Consider the following 15687-nt stretch of genomic DNA (forward strand, 5'->3'; position numbering starts at 1 on the left):
GGCTGATTAGATCCTTAACAGGGTCATCTTTAAATACTGCATGATGAGGTTTATCGATGGTCCATATATTATATGTGGTCTGGATAACTTAAACAGAAAGAAGAGACGGGCATGTAAAAAAAATGTTAGAAGAAAGAAGAGAAAAAAAGCGCATTAGAAAAACAATAAGGTCTTTCTTCGTGCAGAGGAAAGACCTTAGGAATAAGGTCTTTCTTCACGTAGGGGAAAGACCAAAATGAGTATATTATGATGAATTTTTATCAAAAAAGAGACTCTCACCTTAGTTGATGCGAACCTCCCCATGTAGGATTTTAAGCGCTATAAACCAGGTTCAAACCACCATTTTCTACAGAAGAGAATGCCTGTACCAAGTCAGGATTATGACAGTTGCTGTCCTTCTGTTTGGTGTGTTTTATCATTTAATTTTACTATGTTAATAAAGGATTTTCCGTTCAGTATTTTTGTTATTTTTTCTTTTTGTTTTATAATCTTTATAATAAAAAAGAAATCAATGTACTGAAATGTACAAACACATGAGTACATTAAGGAATTTATTTATTTTCTTTATAAAACGTAACATAATATGTAATTTCAACCAATACGCAGTATATATTTCATAAAACGAATGCGTTATCGTCCGTACATATTTTAGACTTAATATGCAACAAGTTTATTCATAAGAAAACAATTTATTGAGAATAGAGCATCAATGATGTATGTCATACTTAATTAGCTAAACAAACTATAAGTCATATTTTTGAGCGAGGCATCGCCGAAGATTATTATTAAATGCTAATTCTGAATTTTTATGTATGCATGGATGATTTGTAAAAAAAACTTTTAAATAATCAGATTAGGAAATTCATTTGCATACTGCTAGCTTGACAAAGGTTGTTTGGCTTGCTTGATTTTTTTGTATCAATGTTTTCTCAATCATTGTAATAAAGATTCACATCTGAAAAAAAAACCATAAATAGGCGAATTTAAACTTGTATACTACATAACATTTAAATTTGGTTAGACATTATCAAAGAATGAAATTTACCTATGCACAGGTTTAACTCCGCCTACTTACATTGTTTGCAGATGTCAATCTGAATTAAAATGCTTGAGCAAACACAAACGTTAATAAAAACAAAGCAAGCAAGCCAACCAAACATTTGTCTTGCTACCAATATGAAAAGAGTGCACCATTTTAATTTGTAACATGCCAAAACCTTAAGCAAACCGATTGACATCCAGAAGATAATAAAACAATTTTTTTTTGACTATTTTAAGTTACAGATGTTACAATCAGGGTTTTTAGGAGTACCAGAAGGCTTAGCAAACCCTTTCCCAATAGTTGGTGTTTCTACTATAAATCCATACTGCAGTTCTAAAGCTCTTCTTACATTAATGGTTTCAGTATAAAACACTTCAACGGTGACGTCCATATTAGCCATTATAGTGAAAGTACCGTTCAATTCTACTCTCAAACACAAATAAGGATTATGAAAAATGTTTAATTCTGTCAAATACTGTCGACAAAAATTGTTATGCGTTGATAATTTGGGTACCAGTATGATTGTAACATGATGTCGTTTATAATGACAATAAAAATCGGCAAAATACAAATTACACTGAGGATTGAACATTATCAAAGATTTGAGATACAATCTGATTGGTCCATAGTGAGAACAGGGATTAGGCATGTTTGTCGTTATATCAATGTATGTGCTAAAAAATAAACCAGATAACCGCCCATTCACCACGGAACCCTGTTCTCCACCATTACTTTTCAAATATGGTCGCATTTCTCCATTTAGATAGTTTGAATTTAGTATAATTTGAAAATATTCCACTGATTTATTCCTATAGAAATACTGAATAGGTCGCATGTTCGGGTAGACTTTTCTTGTTCCGAATGTTATAGCTAGATTATATAATCGATATGTATCCTCATGAGACAAAACTGAAAATAAAAAATGTTTTGCTGAAATTTAGTAGTATGTATGCAAAAAAATAATAGTTTGCAAAACGTCCAACTACATTGTAACAAATTGTACCAGAAACTTTTTTCTTCAAACCATTTCATTTGAAAAAATAAGGGACCATATTTAATACAAAATTGTCCTAAAACCTTTTTTAATTCTTAATTTATTTTTTTCTTATTTTTGATTTTTTTTTTAAACAAATACTCACGATTTCATTACCGACAAAAAGCCCGAACTTTTGTATTTTGTGTTTTTATAATAAAAAGAATAATTGAAATTCAGTGATAATACTATTTCTATTTTTTTCCTGTTCGAATTTAGTCTTGTCTACGTTTTTTGGCGATTGTCTTTGCTTGCCAGTATTTTCAATATAATATAGATTGAAATACTTACACGTTTTAAAACTTATCACATGGCTATGCGATACAGTAGTCGTAACAAAAATTCTTCCATTCTTCCGCTGCTGTAGGCATGCACACAAAACCTTACATTGAACAGAAGATGCAGATGGCAGCTCAAAGGGAAACATCTTGTTTAAACACCGACCACTGACATTGTAACAGCGGAGCTGATTCTTTACTTTGACAAAGATGATAAAATACTTTTCATCTGTGAACATAACATTGACATCGAATCTGTAAAGCGATGGGGGTAGGCGATGAACAGTTAATGGCAATGAACCCTGCAATCAAACAAAACATATGATGCTTGTCTAATAATCAAATATACACAGACGTTAGTAATTTACTTGTGGTATTGTATGAACAATTATATTCTCATTTTCCATTGACTCCCTACATTTCTGTTTACTTCTGTTTTACTGTTTTTATATTCTGATATTTGTCAATTTTCAATCATGTGGAAGTTGTTCACTTAATGATGAAATTTATTTTTGTTTCATTCGTACAAATAATAACATTCTTCTTAAGAACTTGTAAGATCTTTTCCATCGAAAATGAACGCCTCTTGTTATCGTTTAATTGTTTACGTCTAGAAAATGCTAGGATTTGATCAAGCAAACAATGTAACAATAACCAATCATTCATACTTCCCCTTTTTGTTTTCTATATTAAACATGCAATGTGCAAAGAAACTCCTACGATAAAAGTTCAAACGATAAAACCCCAAAAGAACAGACACTAAATCTCATTATAGCAAAAAACCCTTAACTTTCAACAAGATATCAAGTAAACACTTCTTAAATGACATATATTTCAAACCCCTGTATTTGTCCTTACTATTTCTAATAGACATTTTTAGAATAGAATACGATTTAAATGTCTACTGATAAAATCACCTGAGTAACTGCTGATGACAACGGTAAGTGCATGTCTTCTTCGATTTCTTTCAAAGGCATATTTGTTTGAGTCTCTTCTGAACCTATAAAAGACATCAATGAATAAGGTTTGTAAAAGAGGGACGAAAGATACTAAAGGGAAGTCAAACTCATAAATCTAAAACAAACTGACAACGCCATGGCTAAAAATGAAAAAAGACAAACAGACAAACAATAGTACAAATTACACAACATAGAAAACAAAAGAATGAAAAACACGAACCCCACCAAAAACTAGGAGTGATCTCAGGTTCTCCGGAAGAATAAGCAGATCATTTTGTTTGTTTACGTGTTTGTCTAAATAAAGGCAATAGAAGTATACTGCTGTTAAATCGACAAACAGATTTTACATATAAATAAGTATATAAGATTATCAAGTATTGAAAAAGGTAAGCATCTTGGTCTTACTCAGAAGGAAGCACTTTACGAAGAGGAAGTAGTTTATTGTTTACAAATTTTTGAATTTTTTGAAATACTAAGGCTTTTCTACCTCAGGCATAGATTACATTAGGTATATTTTGCAAAATATTTAGGAATTTTGGTCCTCAATGCTCTTCAACTTCGTACTTTATTTGGCCTTTTAAACTTTTTTGGATTCGAGCGTCACTGATGAGTCTTTTGTAGACGGAACGCGCGTCTGGCGTATATACTAAAGTTAGTCCTGGTATCTATGATGACTTTATTTTAATTGTGTAAAGCACGACACAATTATTAAATATCATTTACTAAATTTTGTATACCAAATTGCAATATCTCTTTTTTGCGCTAACTGAAAATACATATAAATAAATAGAAGAATATATTTAAGTATAACCAATACATACGTTTAGATGTTGAGTGTGTAGCCAAAGGTAATATATTTGGTTAGCTTACTTGCTAGCTGAACCGTGAAGTCATTATTTGGATATGTAAACTACCATCCTTTAAGAGTAGACTAATCCAACAGATAACCAATCTATCTGTCTGTAGCACTAGGCTACTTCGAAAGGTGAATACTGTTTATTCCCTAATAATGACTTCATGGTTCACCTAGCAAGCAAGTTCCTTTAGCAACACACTCAATGCAATCAGCTGTAATTAGAATTTTGAAAAGATGTATTAGTAACTTGTTCTTTACACGAAAAGTAATATACCAGGTTGAAATCAGACTTACACTCTATTTCTTCATTTCCATAACATACCACCCAGTCATATTGACCTGTACTTGAAATGATTGTCTTGAGTCCGTACACATACAAAATGAAGTTTGTCTTCGGGTTAAAACTGTTGTTCAATGAAATAGTAATGTCGCCGCAATGAGAATTGATAAAAATGTTCGTTGATGAAAAATCAGATTTATCCACCAAAACGATGAATAATACATCAAAAAGAAAACAGATAGGACAGCTTATTTTCAAATCAATTAAATGCTGAGTCTTGTCTTTGAGTTTAACCAACCAACTCCAAGATGCAACCTAGAAAATAAATATGCTGAATTATATTAAAGTCGTATGAATATGTGTTGCATTGTTGATTGGCTAAGTTTCACTATAAAACACGTGTACATGGGTTCCTTTTAAAACCTTTATACCTTTACAAAAATATGCATTAATGTACTGTTTATGAACTTTTTACATTCCATTCTCGAATTCGCCGATATATAGATTTTCCTATGGAATTACCTTAACCACAACACCTTTCGTTGTAGTTTCGACAACGAAATGGTACACAAATAAGTTACTACTTGATTTATTTCAATTGTCTGGAGGGGCTTTACCGGCTTTGCTTGTTATAGACCAGTTCATCTATAAACAGGTGTTTTAGAATAAACTCCTTAATGGAGTGTCCGGTTATGAGCATTGGTCCTTTTAGTATTGGTAGATACTAAATTGGCATTAGCAGAGTGAGTAATGAGACACAAGCATTGATTGAACAACATGCAAATGAAATTTCAGATTTTGGAAATTTCCATATGAGAGTACAATGATGACTTAGGCAATTGGAAAGTATGAATACCTCGTTGGTAAATATGCGAATGTTATTAATCTAGCTATAATGTGCTGATGCATTTTATCTTGTATTGGAAAGTTATGAATTCGTCGTGAGGTAGTTTATAAGGGTAGCTTCTGCTTTTTCATCTATAAGGATTTTTTAATAAAGTGGGTAAAAACCTAAAACCCTTTTATATCCTGATTAAACTATTTGATTTTTGTTTACCTGCTGTGCATATCATTTTACTTTTTACACACCATCTATCGGTAACCAATAGGTACCAAAGACAGACAAACACAAAATCAAGAGAATATTTATTGCAGCAATAAATATTATACAGTTATTTACAAGAAAACAAGTTTGTTTCTGTAAAGATTATCTCCTTATATGAACATTTTGAATTGAACACGCTTATATAAATAAACACACACAAAACTAGTATTTGCATTATTCATGTGACATATTACAATAATACTTACTTCTTTTAAAGCAGCCATTTATGTAAACAAACATTTGTTGATAAAATGTCTTGTTGCACAAATACAAACAGCATATGTGATTACAATTGATTTAAAGTTTCTTGAATGTATACAAATTTTAAATTTATGTCACGTCTTTTTAAAATGTATAATCTAATATGCACTGATTATCAGGTTGTATTTGTGTATTTTTCACGATAGAAACAACATGAACAAATGTTTTCCTTGTTTCAATAGCACACCGGATGATGCTTTGATCAAACTTATAAACGTAGGTTCGTTCATTATAACATCGAGTAAAAACTATATGTCAGGGGTAAAGTTATCAAGGTCAACATATTTGACGAAAAAAACAGCCGTGATATGTATATCTAATAGTTCACAAGTTTACCTACTGATATAAAACGATATAGAAATAACAAATATTGACTTGTTGAGTTATCATTTTCACGAATATACCTCAAATGTATATTTCTAAGTTTCATTAACCGCCAAACGTTTTTAAGTGTCTAAACAAAGGCGGAAATTCTAAGATAGGTAACGGGGCAAATTTTTGTAACAACACATACTAATTTGATGTTGCAGTTCGTTAATTTCGATTTTTTACAAACCACACGTTTTGTTTGCGAAATACTTTTCCGTAAAAAGTTTGTTGTGGACACTTTCTGGTTCTTAGAGTTATTTCCTATGATAAACCTCATAGAGATACAAAATGAAAGCAACAATTCATAAATAAAGGCAACAGTAGTTTAACGCTGTTCGAAACTCATAAATCGATTTAGAAAAGAAAAGCAAATCGGGTTACAAACTAAAACTGAGAGAAAAGCACCAAATATAAGAGGAAAACAGCAACACAACAGAAACACAAAATTAAAATGGAACACACACAGAAACGAACTATAATATAAAAATGACAATATACCCGACTTGGTACAGGACATTTTAAGAAAATAAAATGGTGGTTGAACTTGGTTTTGTGACATGGCAAACGTCCAACTTTCATGGAAATGTTAGATATAACATTAAAATGACAACATTACATGACAGGACTACAATTCAAAATATGAGAGAGCATATAGGACAGCAAGACACATTAACAATAGCTAACAAAGGGTAATAGGTTTTGATATCAATATACCGGACGTGCATTTCGTCCACACAAGACTAACCAGTGACGTTCAGATAAAAAAAAAGTTCGAAAGCCAAAACAAGTTCAGAGTTGAAGAGCACTGAGGACCAAAAGTTCCAAAAAATTTAGCCCAATACGGCTAAGATTTGATGCATTCGACGTGCTTTCGTGCAATATGATAATTTTGCATTAATTCTCCAATGAATGTAAACATATTATTAAGAAAAATATCAGAGGAAAATTTGAAACGGGAAGTCCTTTATCATACAACAAAAATCAAAAGTTCACACTTGAAGCGAATGGAAAACAAGTGTCGCATTCCAGACTTGGTACATGCCTTTCCTCATGTAGATAGCTAACTAAACATCTCACTGTCATGACAGTCACTCAAAAATCCATCATCTATTATCTTGTATGTGAAAGACAAACGAACATTATAAGTAAAATGTCAAAAAAGTGGGGTCAACATTGTATTATAATCTTATCACTTTACTAGCAAATAACTATTTCTACAAAGACAAACAAAATGGCATATTGACATTTCAGAGACAAAGCGCATAAGCAAAATTAAAAGACATGAATTAACTTAAGACATATACATGCATATTTAATTCAATATATAGCACCAACAACTTTGGTGTTAGTCTCCAGCAGCTAACGAATATAAGAGATATATCTTAGAGTGATAAATTTATCATAGCGAAACATATTATCATGATGTGTGGTTTTTTAAATGCTTAAGTAAAATTGTTTCGATAAAAAACAACAACAAAAAAACAACAAAAAAATAAATAAATAAAAAAAACAATGTTTAATTCAGAATAATTCTTATGTCGCCTATGTACGTGGTTGTAATAATGTGAAAGTTAAGAATTGACATGAAGAAAGCTCGAAGAGAGCACGAATTTGCATATACAAGTAACACGATAGACACAAATCAATAGTAAGGTATACAGTTTTTACGAAAGTGGTTAGGTCTTCGTAGGTGCTTGCCAAACTCAAGAACTTCAGCTGTCCAGTATGAAATTGATTTTATGTTGCAAAAACATTTCATAACAAAACGACATCACTGTGCTGACTGTCAGACCCGTTTAAGATCATATGTTCTTAACACCTGAAGGCTTCATACAAATTCCTAGTTGCCAGTGTAAAATCTTTTTTACAGACATGTACATGATACTTTCATTTTTATCATAACCCTAGTGCCATTTTGGCATTTTTCGCCTCTCTTTTAACGTAATAATTGTTGACTTTATTGGTATTTGCTTATCGCTTTAATAACACAAGCAGTTCTGCAGTCTGAGATACGCTAGTTTCAAGAATCCACATATACTTTCTTGAACATTGACTAGTTATTGGCACCCAGGTCCGTATACACAATGATCCTTCACTATAGACACCAAGTAGAACTTAAGAATGGAAACATACATTTCTTATATATAAGTTATCGTTATATACAAACCTATATCTTTTAAATATAATTTTTAAATTGTTATTTGGATGGAGAGTTGTCTCATTGGCACTCACACCACATCTTCCTATATCTATATCACTCAGTTTCTCGTCTAGTATATACTATCGCGTGTGCATTCGTTGTTTAAAAACCTGCCCTCCATATAACTTTCTCCCACACCTATTGCTTTTTGTATATTGTAGTTGTTACTTTCAATCATGCTTGAATAAATACTGCTTACTGGTATTCAGGAATCTCAAAGACGACACGTTTCTCTTTTATCAACATTTTCTTATTTTACAATGCACTCACTTGTGTACAAAAATAGCATACATTTATTATTAAGCTTGTATCTGTAATACTTACAATTTTACTTGTATCTTCCTTTAATGACGCCATTTTGGAAAAATACCCAGCTTTATTTATAGTATTAACAATGATTATATGGTCTTAATGGTAAACAAGATATCTCATAATTTCCTTGACAGTTAAATGTTTTAAATGCCAGCCGACGTCTTTTAAAAACATCGAATAGAATATACTATTATATCTTTCATTGTCATATCAAAGTTCACACACTAAACCTATTTAAATGTTTATACTCGGATTCTAATAGTATCGGTCCCGGGAGTGTTTTGTTATTCATTTTATTTATAGCTTTGCACATCTTGTAAACATCGAGTAGAGGTCAATCGAGTAATAATTGGACTCATAAAATGTATAAATATCTTCAGATCATAATTTTTACAAGACGACCTTTTTAAACACGTTATTTAACCGTGTCCCAGTTTCAAAATATTGTCCCATTTTCTCAAGTTTATTGTTTCGATTATGAACATGAGATGATTAACGAATTCGATGTCTTCCGGCAAAATAAAATACCATTACCAATCCACTATAGTGTGGTCCCTTATCACCTAATTTAATGTATCAACGTATTATATGTGAGTTTAAGGAATGACAACAGTAAATTACCGCTGTTCAAAAGTCAAAAATCGATTGAGAGAAAAACAATCCGGGGTACATACTAAATCATAGAAAAACACATCAGCAATAAGAGGAAAACAACAGAACAACAGAAACACCGAAGTGCAACAAAGACATTCGCCATCGTACATATAAAAAGTAAAATCACAAAAATACTGAACTCAGAGGAAAATCAATTTTGAAAGTCCATAATCACATGGCAAAATCAAAAAACAAAACGCATCAAAAACGAATGAACAAGAACTGTCATATTCCTGACTTGGTACAGGCATTTTCAAATGTAGAAAATGGTGGATTAAACCTGGTTCTATAGCGCTAACCCTCTCACTTTAATCACAGTCTCATCAAATTCCGCTACATTTACATGATGCGTTAAATAAACAGTCACAATTAATAAAATAGTCAAAATATGGGTACATCAGTCATCACCGTATAACAATTAAAGGGAACAATTTAACAGGACACAAAAACATCTACTATCTACGAACACATGGATTGATTTGAGTGTCTGACGTTAGAAAAATTATATACGTCACATAAATTTGTCGTTCAATGTGCATACAAACAATTTAAAAATTTACATAGGCAATGTACGCATATAGGGTTAAAAAATCAAAAGTATGTAAGAATAAATTACAGAAATAGACCGAGATTCAAACTAGTCCAAAAGTTATACATAGAATTTATGAGAATCCAAAACTTTTAAAAGGAACAATTTAACAGGACACAAAAACTTCTACTATCTACGAACACATGGATTGATTTGAGTGTCTGACGTCAGCAAATTATATACGTCACATAAATTTGTCGTCGATGTGCATACAAACAATTTTAAAATTTACATAGGCAATGTACGCATACAGGGTTAAAAAATCAAAAGTATGTAAGAATAAATTACAGAAATAGACCGAGATTCAAACTAGTCCAAAAGTTATACATAGAATTTATGAGAATCCAAAAATTGTTAATTCCACTACGCCATTGATTGATTTTGACGTTTGTGGTTCAACGTATATAGTAATTCATAATAAAAAAATATATCATAATGACATATTATAGAAAAACTAAGGATTTTCTTACCCCAGGATTAGAATACCTTAGCCGTATTTGGCACAACTTTTTGGAATTTTGGGTCCTCAATGCTCCTCAACTTAGTATTTGTTTTGGCTTTTTAACTATTTTGATCTGAGCGTCACTGATGAGTCTTATGTAGACGAAACGCGCGTCTGGCGTATAAAATTATAATCCTGGTACTTTTGATAACTCCATAGACACATATCATACTGACGGGATCTTTTAAAGTACAGAGTCACGTTATAAGCACAAAAGAAATACAAAGAGTCACATATACAAAACAAATCACCAAAAAAATGAAAGCCAATACAAACACATTGCCGAGATGTATAAGTACCGAGCCACGTCAAACGGATATCACATAAAACCATTCAACAGTAAAAGTAATCTTAATAATAGAACAAAAACAAATAAAAGAACAATAAAACATGTTGTTAAGATGATACACAACATCAGTACGCCGAATCTATACATCAAGACCATCGTGTATTATTTGAGAAGTTGTTACGGAATATTTATCAACAAGGTCTTGGTACCTTCTGATAAACTTTTTTTAGAAAAAAGGACGAGACGTTCTTTGACATACCCCTGGTTCATCAACTTTCTACTCAGACACTGATTACGTTTTACAAAGTCTGAGTAGGAGCTGCAAGCTCTTGAATATCGACTAAGTTGGGAAATATATATCCCATATGCAGGTGAAGTTGGTATATTGCTACTAAGGTGGGGGAAATTTATAATTGAAATTAAAATCGTCTCGTTTGTCATAGATTCTGGTACTGAGATGACTGTGTAAGTCAAATTCGAGATATAAATCTAAAAGTGAGGCGGAGGAAGCCGTGTCTGTTGTTTCTTCAATCTCGAGTTCTGGGGGATATATTAATGGAACCCAATCAGAATAGTTCGGACTGTTTAAGGAAAGAACATCATCAATATATCTGAAAGTGAAATTAAAATATCTGGCTTCTTTGATCCTCTTGTTTTTGACAAGTGTCTGGAGGAACTCCGATTCATATGAAAATAAGAAGAGGTCGGCAAGAAGAGGCGCACAGTTTGTTTCCATAGGAATGCCGACAATTTGTTGGAAAAGTCTACCTCCAAACTCAACAAATATGTTGTCGATAAGAAACTCCAGCATACTGACTACTTGTTCTTCTGTGTAGCATGATTTACCTTTTTGTTTGTCACTATTAACGAAATATGCTTTATGAAATCTCAAAGTAATAAATTTATAGCGTATGCTACCATTTTTATGTTGATAGGCATTGTGGATAATTTCTTTCAGGCGATTTTCCAATTTTACATGGGGAATGGTGGTATACAGGGTTGAAAAATCAAAAGTTTTGATGGAACTTATTTCAGAAAGTGACAGAGATTTGAAATTGTCTAGAAGTTCTTTAGAATTTTTAAGAATCCACATATGGTTAATACCACTACGCGAGTAAACAGTTTCACAGTATTTCTGAAGACCCTCTTTCACTGCGGACAGAATTTTAGTCAATCTAATAGACAATTCTTTAGTGGAACATGAAGATGAGCCAGCAATATACCGTTGTTTGTACGGAATTTTATGAAGCTTTGGTATCCAATACAAACAAGGCAAGTCCTCCGATTTGGTGTTCAATGTAATGTTTATTGAAGCCATGAAGGACTTATGATTTGCTAAAATCTCATCCTTGTCAAATGATATGTATTTGTATGTGGGATTACCTGAGTGCTCCGTTTTACCCAATTCTTTTACAAGACATTCGTAGTAATACGATTTACATACAAAGACAATATTATTTGAAGCTTTGTCCGCAGGAACAACAACATACTTATCATGAAGAGTTGATAGACATTTCATGACCTCTTTGTCTCTGAAAACGGACTTTGGTCGATCGTTCACACAGTTTTTCAATTTGTGAATGCGACGTTTTATCTGAGACCTGATAGTTTTAACCCATTCTGATAAAGTGTCCAGCTCAACTTCTTCTCGCTTAGCCCATGCTCTGGCGCACTATTTGATAACAACTGACATTTTCGTGACTTGATACAGGATATTCAAATAAAAAATGGCGGGGTAAATCTTGTTTATATGGCTAACATAGACTCCCGATTGTATTGCAGTGTATACAAATATTGATAAATTCAGGAGCAGATGTTACCAGTGAAACAAGATATGCTTAACAGACCGGAGAGAATGGGATCAGATATGGTCTTTTTGTGGGTTTTTGTATTAATCAGTCTTTTGTGTTTTTATTGAAATGTTTTGTGGACGTGTTTAGATATATAGGAAGATGTGGTGTAAATGTCAATGAGACAACTCTCCATCCAAATAACAATTTATAAAAGTAAACCATTATGGGTCAATGTACGGCCTTCAACACGGAGCCTTGGCTCACATCGAACGAAAAGCTATCAAGGGCCCCAAAATTAATAGTGTAAAACCATTAAAACGAGAAAACAAACGATATAATCTATATAAAAAACGAGAAACAAAAAACACGTATAAATTACATAAACAAACGACAACTACTGTACATAAGATTCCTGACTTAAGACAGGTGCATACATTTGCAGCGGGTGTTTGTATTTACATCGATTTAATGTTATTTTCAGTTTCTATAGAACTTTTAAATCCCCCTTTGGTATCTTTAATCTCTTTTTGAATACATTGATATATGAACTACATAAGAATTTAGGAATGCATTTATGTAACCAATATGACAAAACTCGTAGGCAATGACTAGGGGTAAGATTAATAAAACCACGTGAGTTAAGTTATCTAATCTTAGTACTAATCAATCAAAGGACATATAGAAAATTCCGTCCTTTCCAAACAAATGTATAATTAAGTATTATTATGCATATCAGCCCAGAACTTTACAATTAAAAAAATTAAGATCAGCAATAGATTGATTAGAAACAAGTTATTGCACTCATATAACATTATGATATTTATAATTCAATACGTAGCTGTTAAAGCTATTTACGATAATGTCAACTTGATAAGGACATATCAAACTAATATTCATTTTATAATTATTCAAGGATAATTCGTTCATTAAAGTGTGACATTAAAACAAATAATGAAATCCATATGTGTATATTAGCATTTTGTTCAATAGCTTAAAAAACAGCATAGTTACAAAACTTACTTTTTCCATGAGATTATTAAGAGTGTTTATGAAACTGCATTCAGGGTTTTTATTATACGATACTTCCTGTTAAATATAATCAATGCAGCACTTGATAATTTTACAGGTTTCAGAAAATCTCGTTACGCAAAGGTAATTTAATATCACGTTGATTATAAGATAGCAATCTGCTTTAGGAAAATTATTCATTTGTCATATTATAGTGTTATTGCATGAATATTAGGGAATATTGTTCCGAGTAGAATTTTATATTGCATGATCTTGCGAGTGCAATAATAATGTAGGGTCTACGAGGGACAATATTCCCTAATATTGACACAATAACACTTTTATTGTATACAATACAGTATTACAATATAATATTTGAAAGTGAAAATTGGTTGAAACTAAGATTTTGTCGTTGATGATGTCATGATTTTGAAGATATTTTGCGCTAGTGCATATTTGTAATTTATTGCACGCTAACGTTTGGTTCTTTTCTGTGGGAAATGTTATGCATAAATGTTGTTATTGTTCTCATCGCATGGCATTCACACAACTCAACTGATACACTACGTATGTGTATGTAACAGTACTCGAATTTAATATCTGTGTTGCACTTCTTACTAAGCAAATGCTACAATAAGGTTTATATGATTAAATCGAAACTACATATATTATGGTCACTAGCGCGAATAGTCGACCGATATAATGTGTCTGGATCGCAAATCAGTAGCAGCATATTTAATCGGACTAAGATCTTCTTATCCCAAAACAGTCGTGTGATCTGTTATTTTACCGATTTTGAAAGTTTGACTGAGTATGGATTCGCAGTTTGCTTGATGAATCTTATTCAGAAGACGATTAACCTGTCAACGCACCAGGTCTTTCTCATTTTGGAGTACATACGATTCTTTCAGGTTTTGTTAACCACCTTGATTTGTATCATGTCCATCAATGTGTGGGATATGGAGATCGGTAAATAACTGTCGACTTCATCTTGTCAATGATTGCAAACCATAATGAGCAATTTTATAGAATTCAAAACATAAGCTATTTCCTATATCGTGAAAAATATAACTAAATCTAAAAAAAATATTCAAATATAAAGAAAAATTTCTAAAAAATCTTGCAACAAATATCTGGTAATTTCTTTCTTTGAAAAACATAAAATTTGAATTTAAAAACAGTGATTATTTCCATCAACGAATGTTAATTACCTCAACTGATTCGACCTAGTGGTAATGAAAAAGGTTATCGTTATTCCTTAAGATTTATGATGATAATTATCAAATGTATCAGGATTATAATTTAGTACGACAGACGCGCGCTTCGTCTACATAAGATGAATAGGAGTTTAACGCTTGGCATATCATGTGATCAAGGGTCGAAATTAGCGCTAGTCTGGAACTTGTAAAATTTGCGTCGGACCAGTAGATTTTGTCAGCTGGTGGTTCGGCGGACCAGTAGAAATTTGTCGATAACAATCACTGATTGCATCGCAATCTCCGTTTGTTTACCAAACAATTTACCTGTGAAATTAATTACACGGTACTGGGGGGTATTACAATTGATCAAGTTAATTAATATCTCGAGCGAGCGTCCTTCACAACAATATAAAATGTGGAAATTTTTGGAAGGAGTTAAACCGCCGGACAAAAAATTTAAGATAAATGAAAATCAAAAGGAAGATCGAAATAAAGTATACGAAAGTGACAAAAGGAAACACAAATACCAAAAATCATGGGAAAAAGATCGTGAATGGTTGCATTATATAGTAGATCGGAATTTAATGAACTGTACAATATGTGAAAAATTTGCAGTGACAGACCTAGATAGGAAATGTATTTTCGTAACTGGATCGGCAAATTTCAGATTGGATTCTGTACTTGCTCATGAGCAATCAGAACAGCACAAAAAATCTACTGCAATAAAAGACAAGAAGGCACCCGAGGAATCCAAGGCAGGGAAAATCATTGAAATTACCGAAGCCTTTATCAAAATCAGAATAAAGACTATTCCTTTGTTACTGTCTAACTTATGTAAACGGAAGCATCAAAATAAAATTAAATATTTGTCATTTATATTAGTGTTTGTCAAATTAATGTCATTTTTGCAGGACCAGTACATTTGGAGCCGGACCAGTAGAGTTTTCAGTTCACTGGT

General features: G+C 32.1%; 1 protein-coding gene across 1 annotated transcript; it reads right to left on the reverse strand.

The window, feature by feature from the left end:
* Positions 1–608: 608 nt before the first annotated feature.
* LOC134686431 (uncharacterized) lies at positions 609–5960 on the reverse strand. The gene is made up of 5 exons (XM_063546098.1): positions 5760–5960; positions 4463–4763; positions 3271–3353; positions 2367–2655; positions 609–1951 (listed from the first exon to the last, which is right to left on the reverse strand). Exons 1-5 carry the CDS (start codon positions 5775–5777, stop codon positions 1269–1271), a joined length of 1374 nt encoding a protein of 457 aa, XP_063402168.1. The 5' UTR covers positions 5778–5960; the 3' UTR covers positions 609–1268.
* Between the last annotated feature and the right edge of the window lie 9727 nt (positions 5961–15687).

Source organism: Mytilus trossulus, chromosome 10, assembly GCF_036588685.1.
Source record: "Mytilus trossulus isolate FHL-02 chromosome 10, PNRI_Mtr1.1.1.hap1, whole genome shotgun sequence".
NCBI classification, from domain to species: domain Eukaryota; kingdom Metazoa; phylum Mollusca; class Bivalvia; order Mytilida; family Mytilidae; genus Mytilus; species Mytilus trossulus.

Coding starts and splice junctions, on each gene's coding strand:
- LOC134686431 (XM_063546098.1), bottom strand. Junction 3,354..4,462: donor TGGAAATGAAGAAATAGAGT/GTAAGTCTGATT, acceptor TGTCTTTTATAG/GTTCAGAAGAGACTCAAACA. Junction 1,952..2,366: donor TGTGATAAGTTTTAAAACGT/GTAAGTATTTCA, acceptor TTTTATTTTCAG/TTTTGTCTCATGAGGATACA.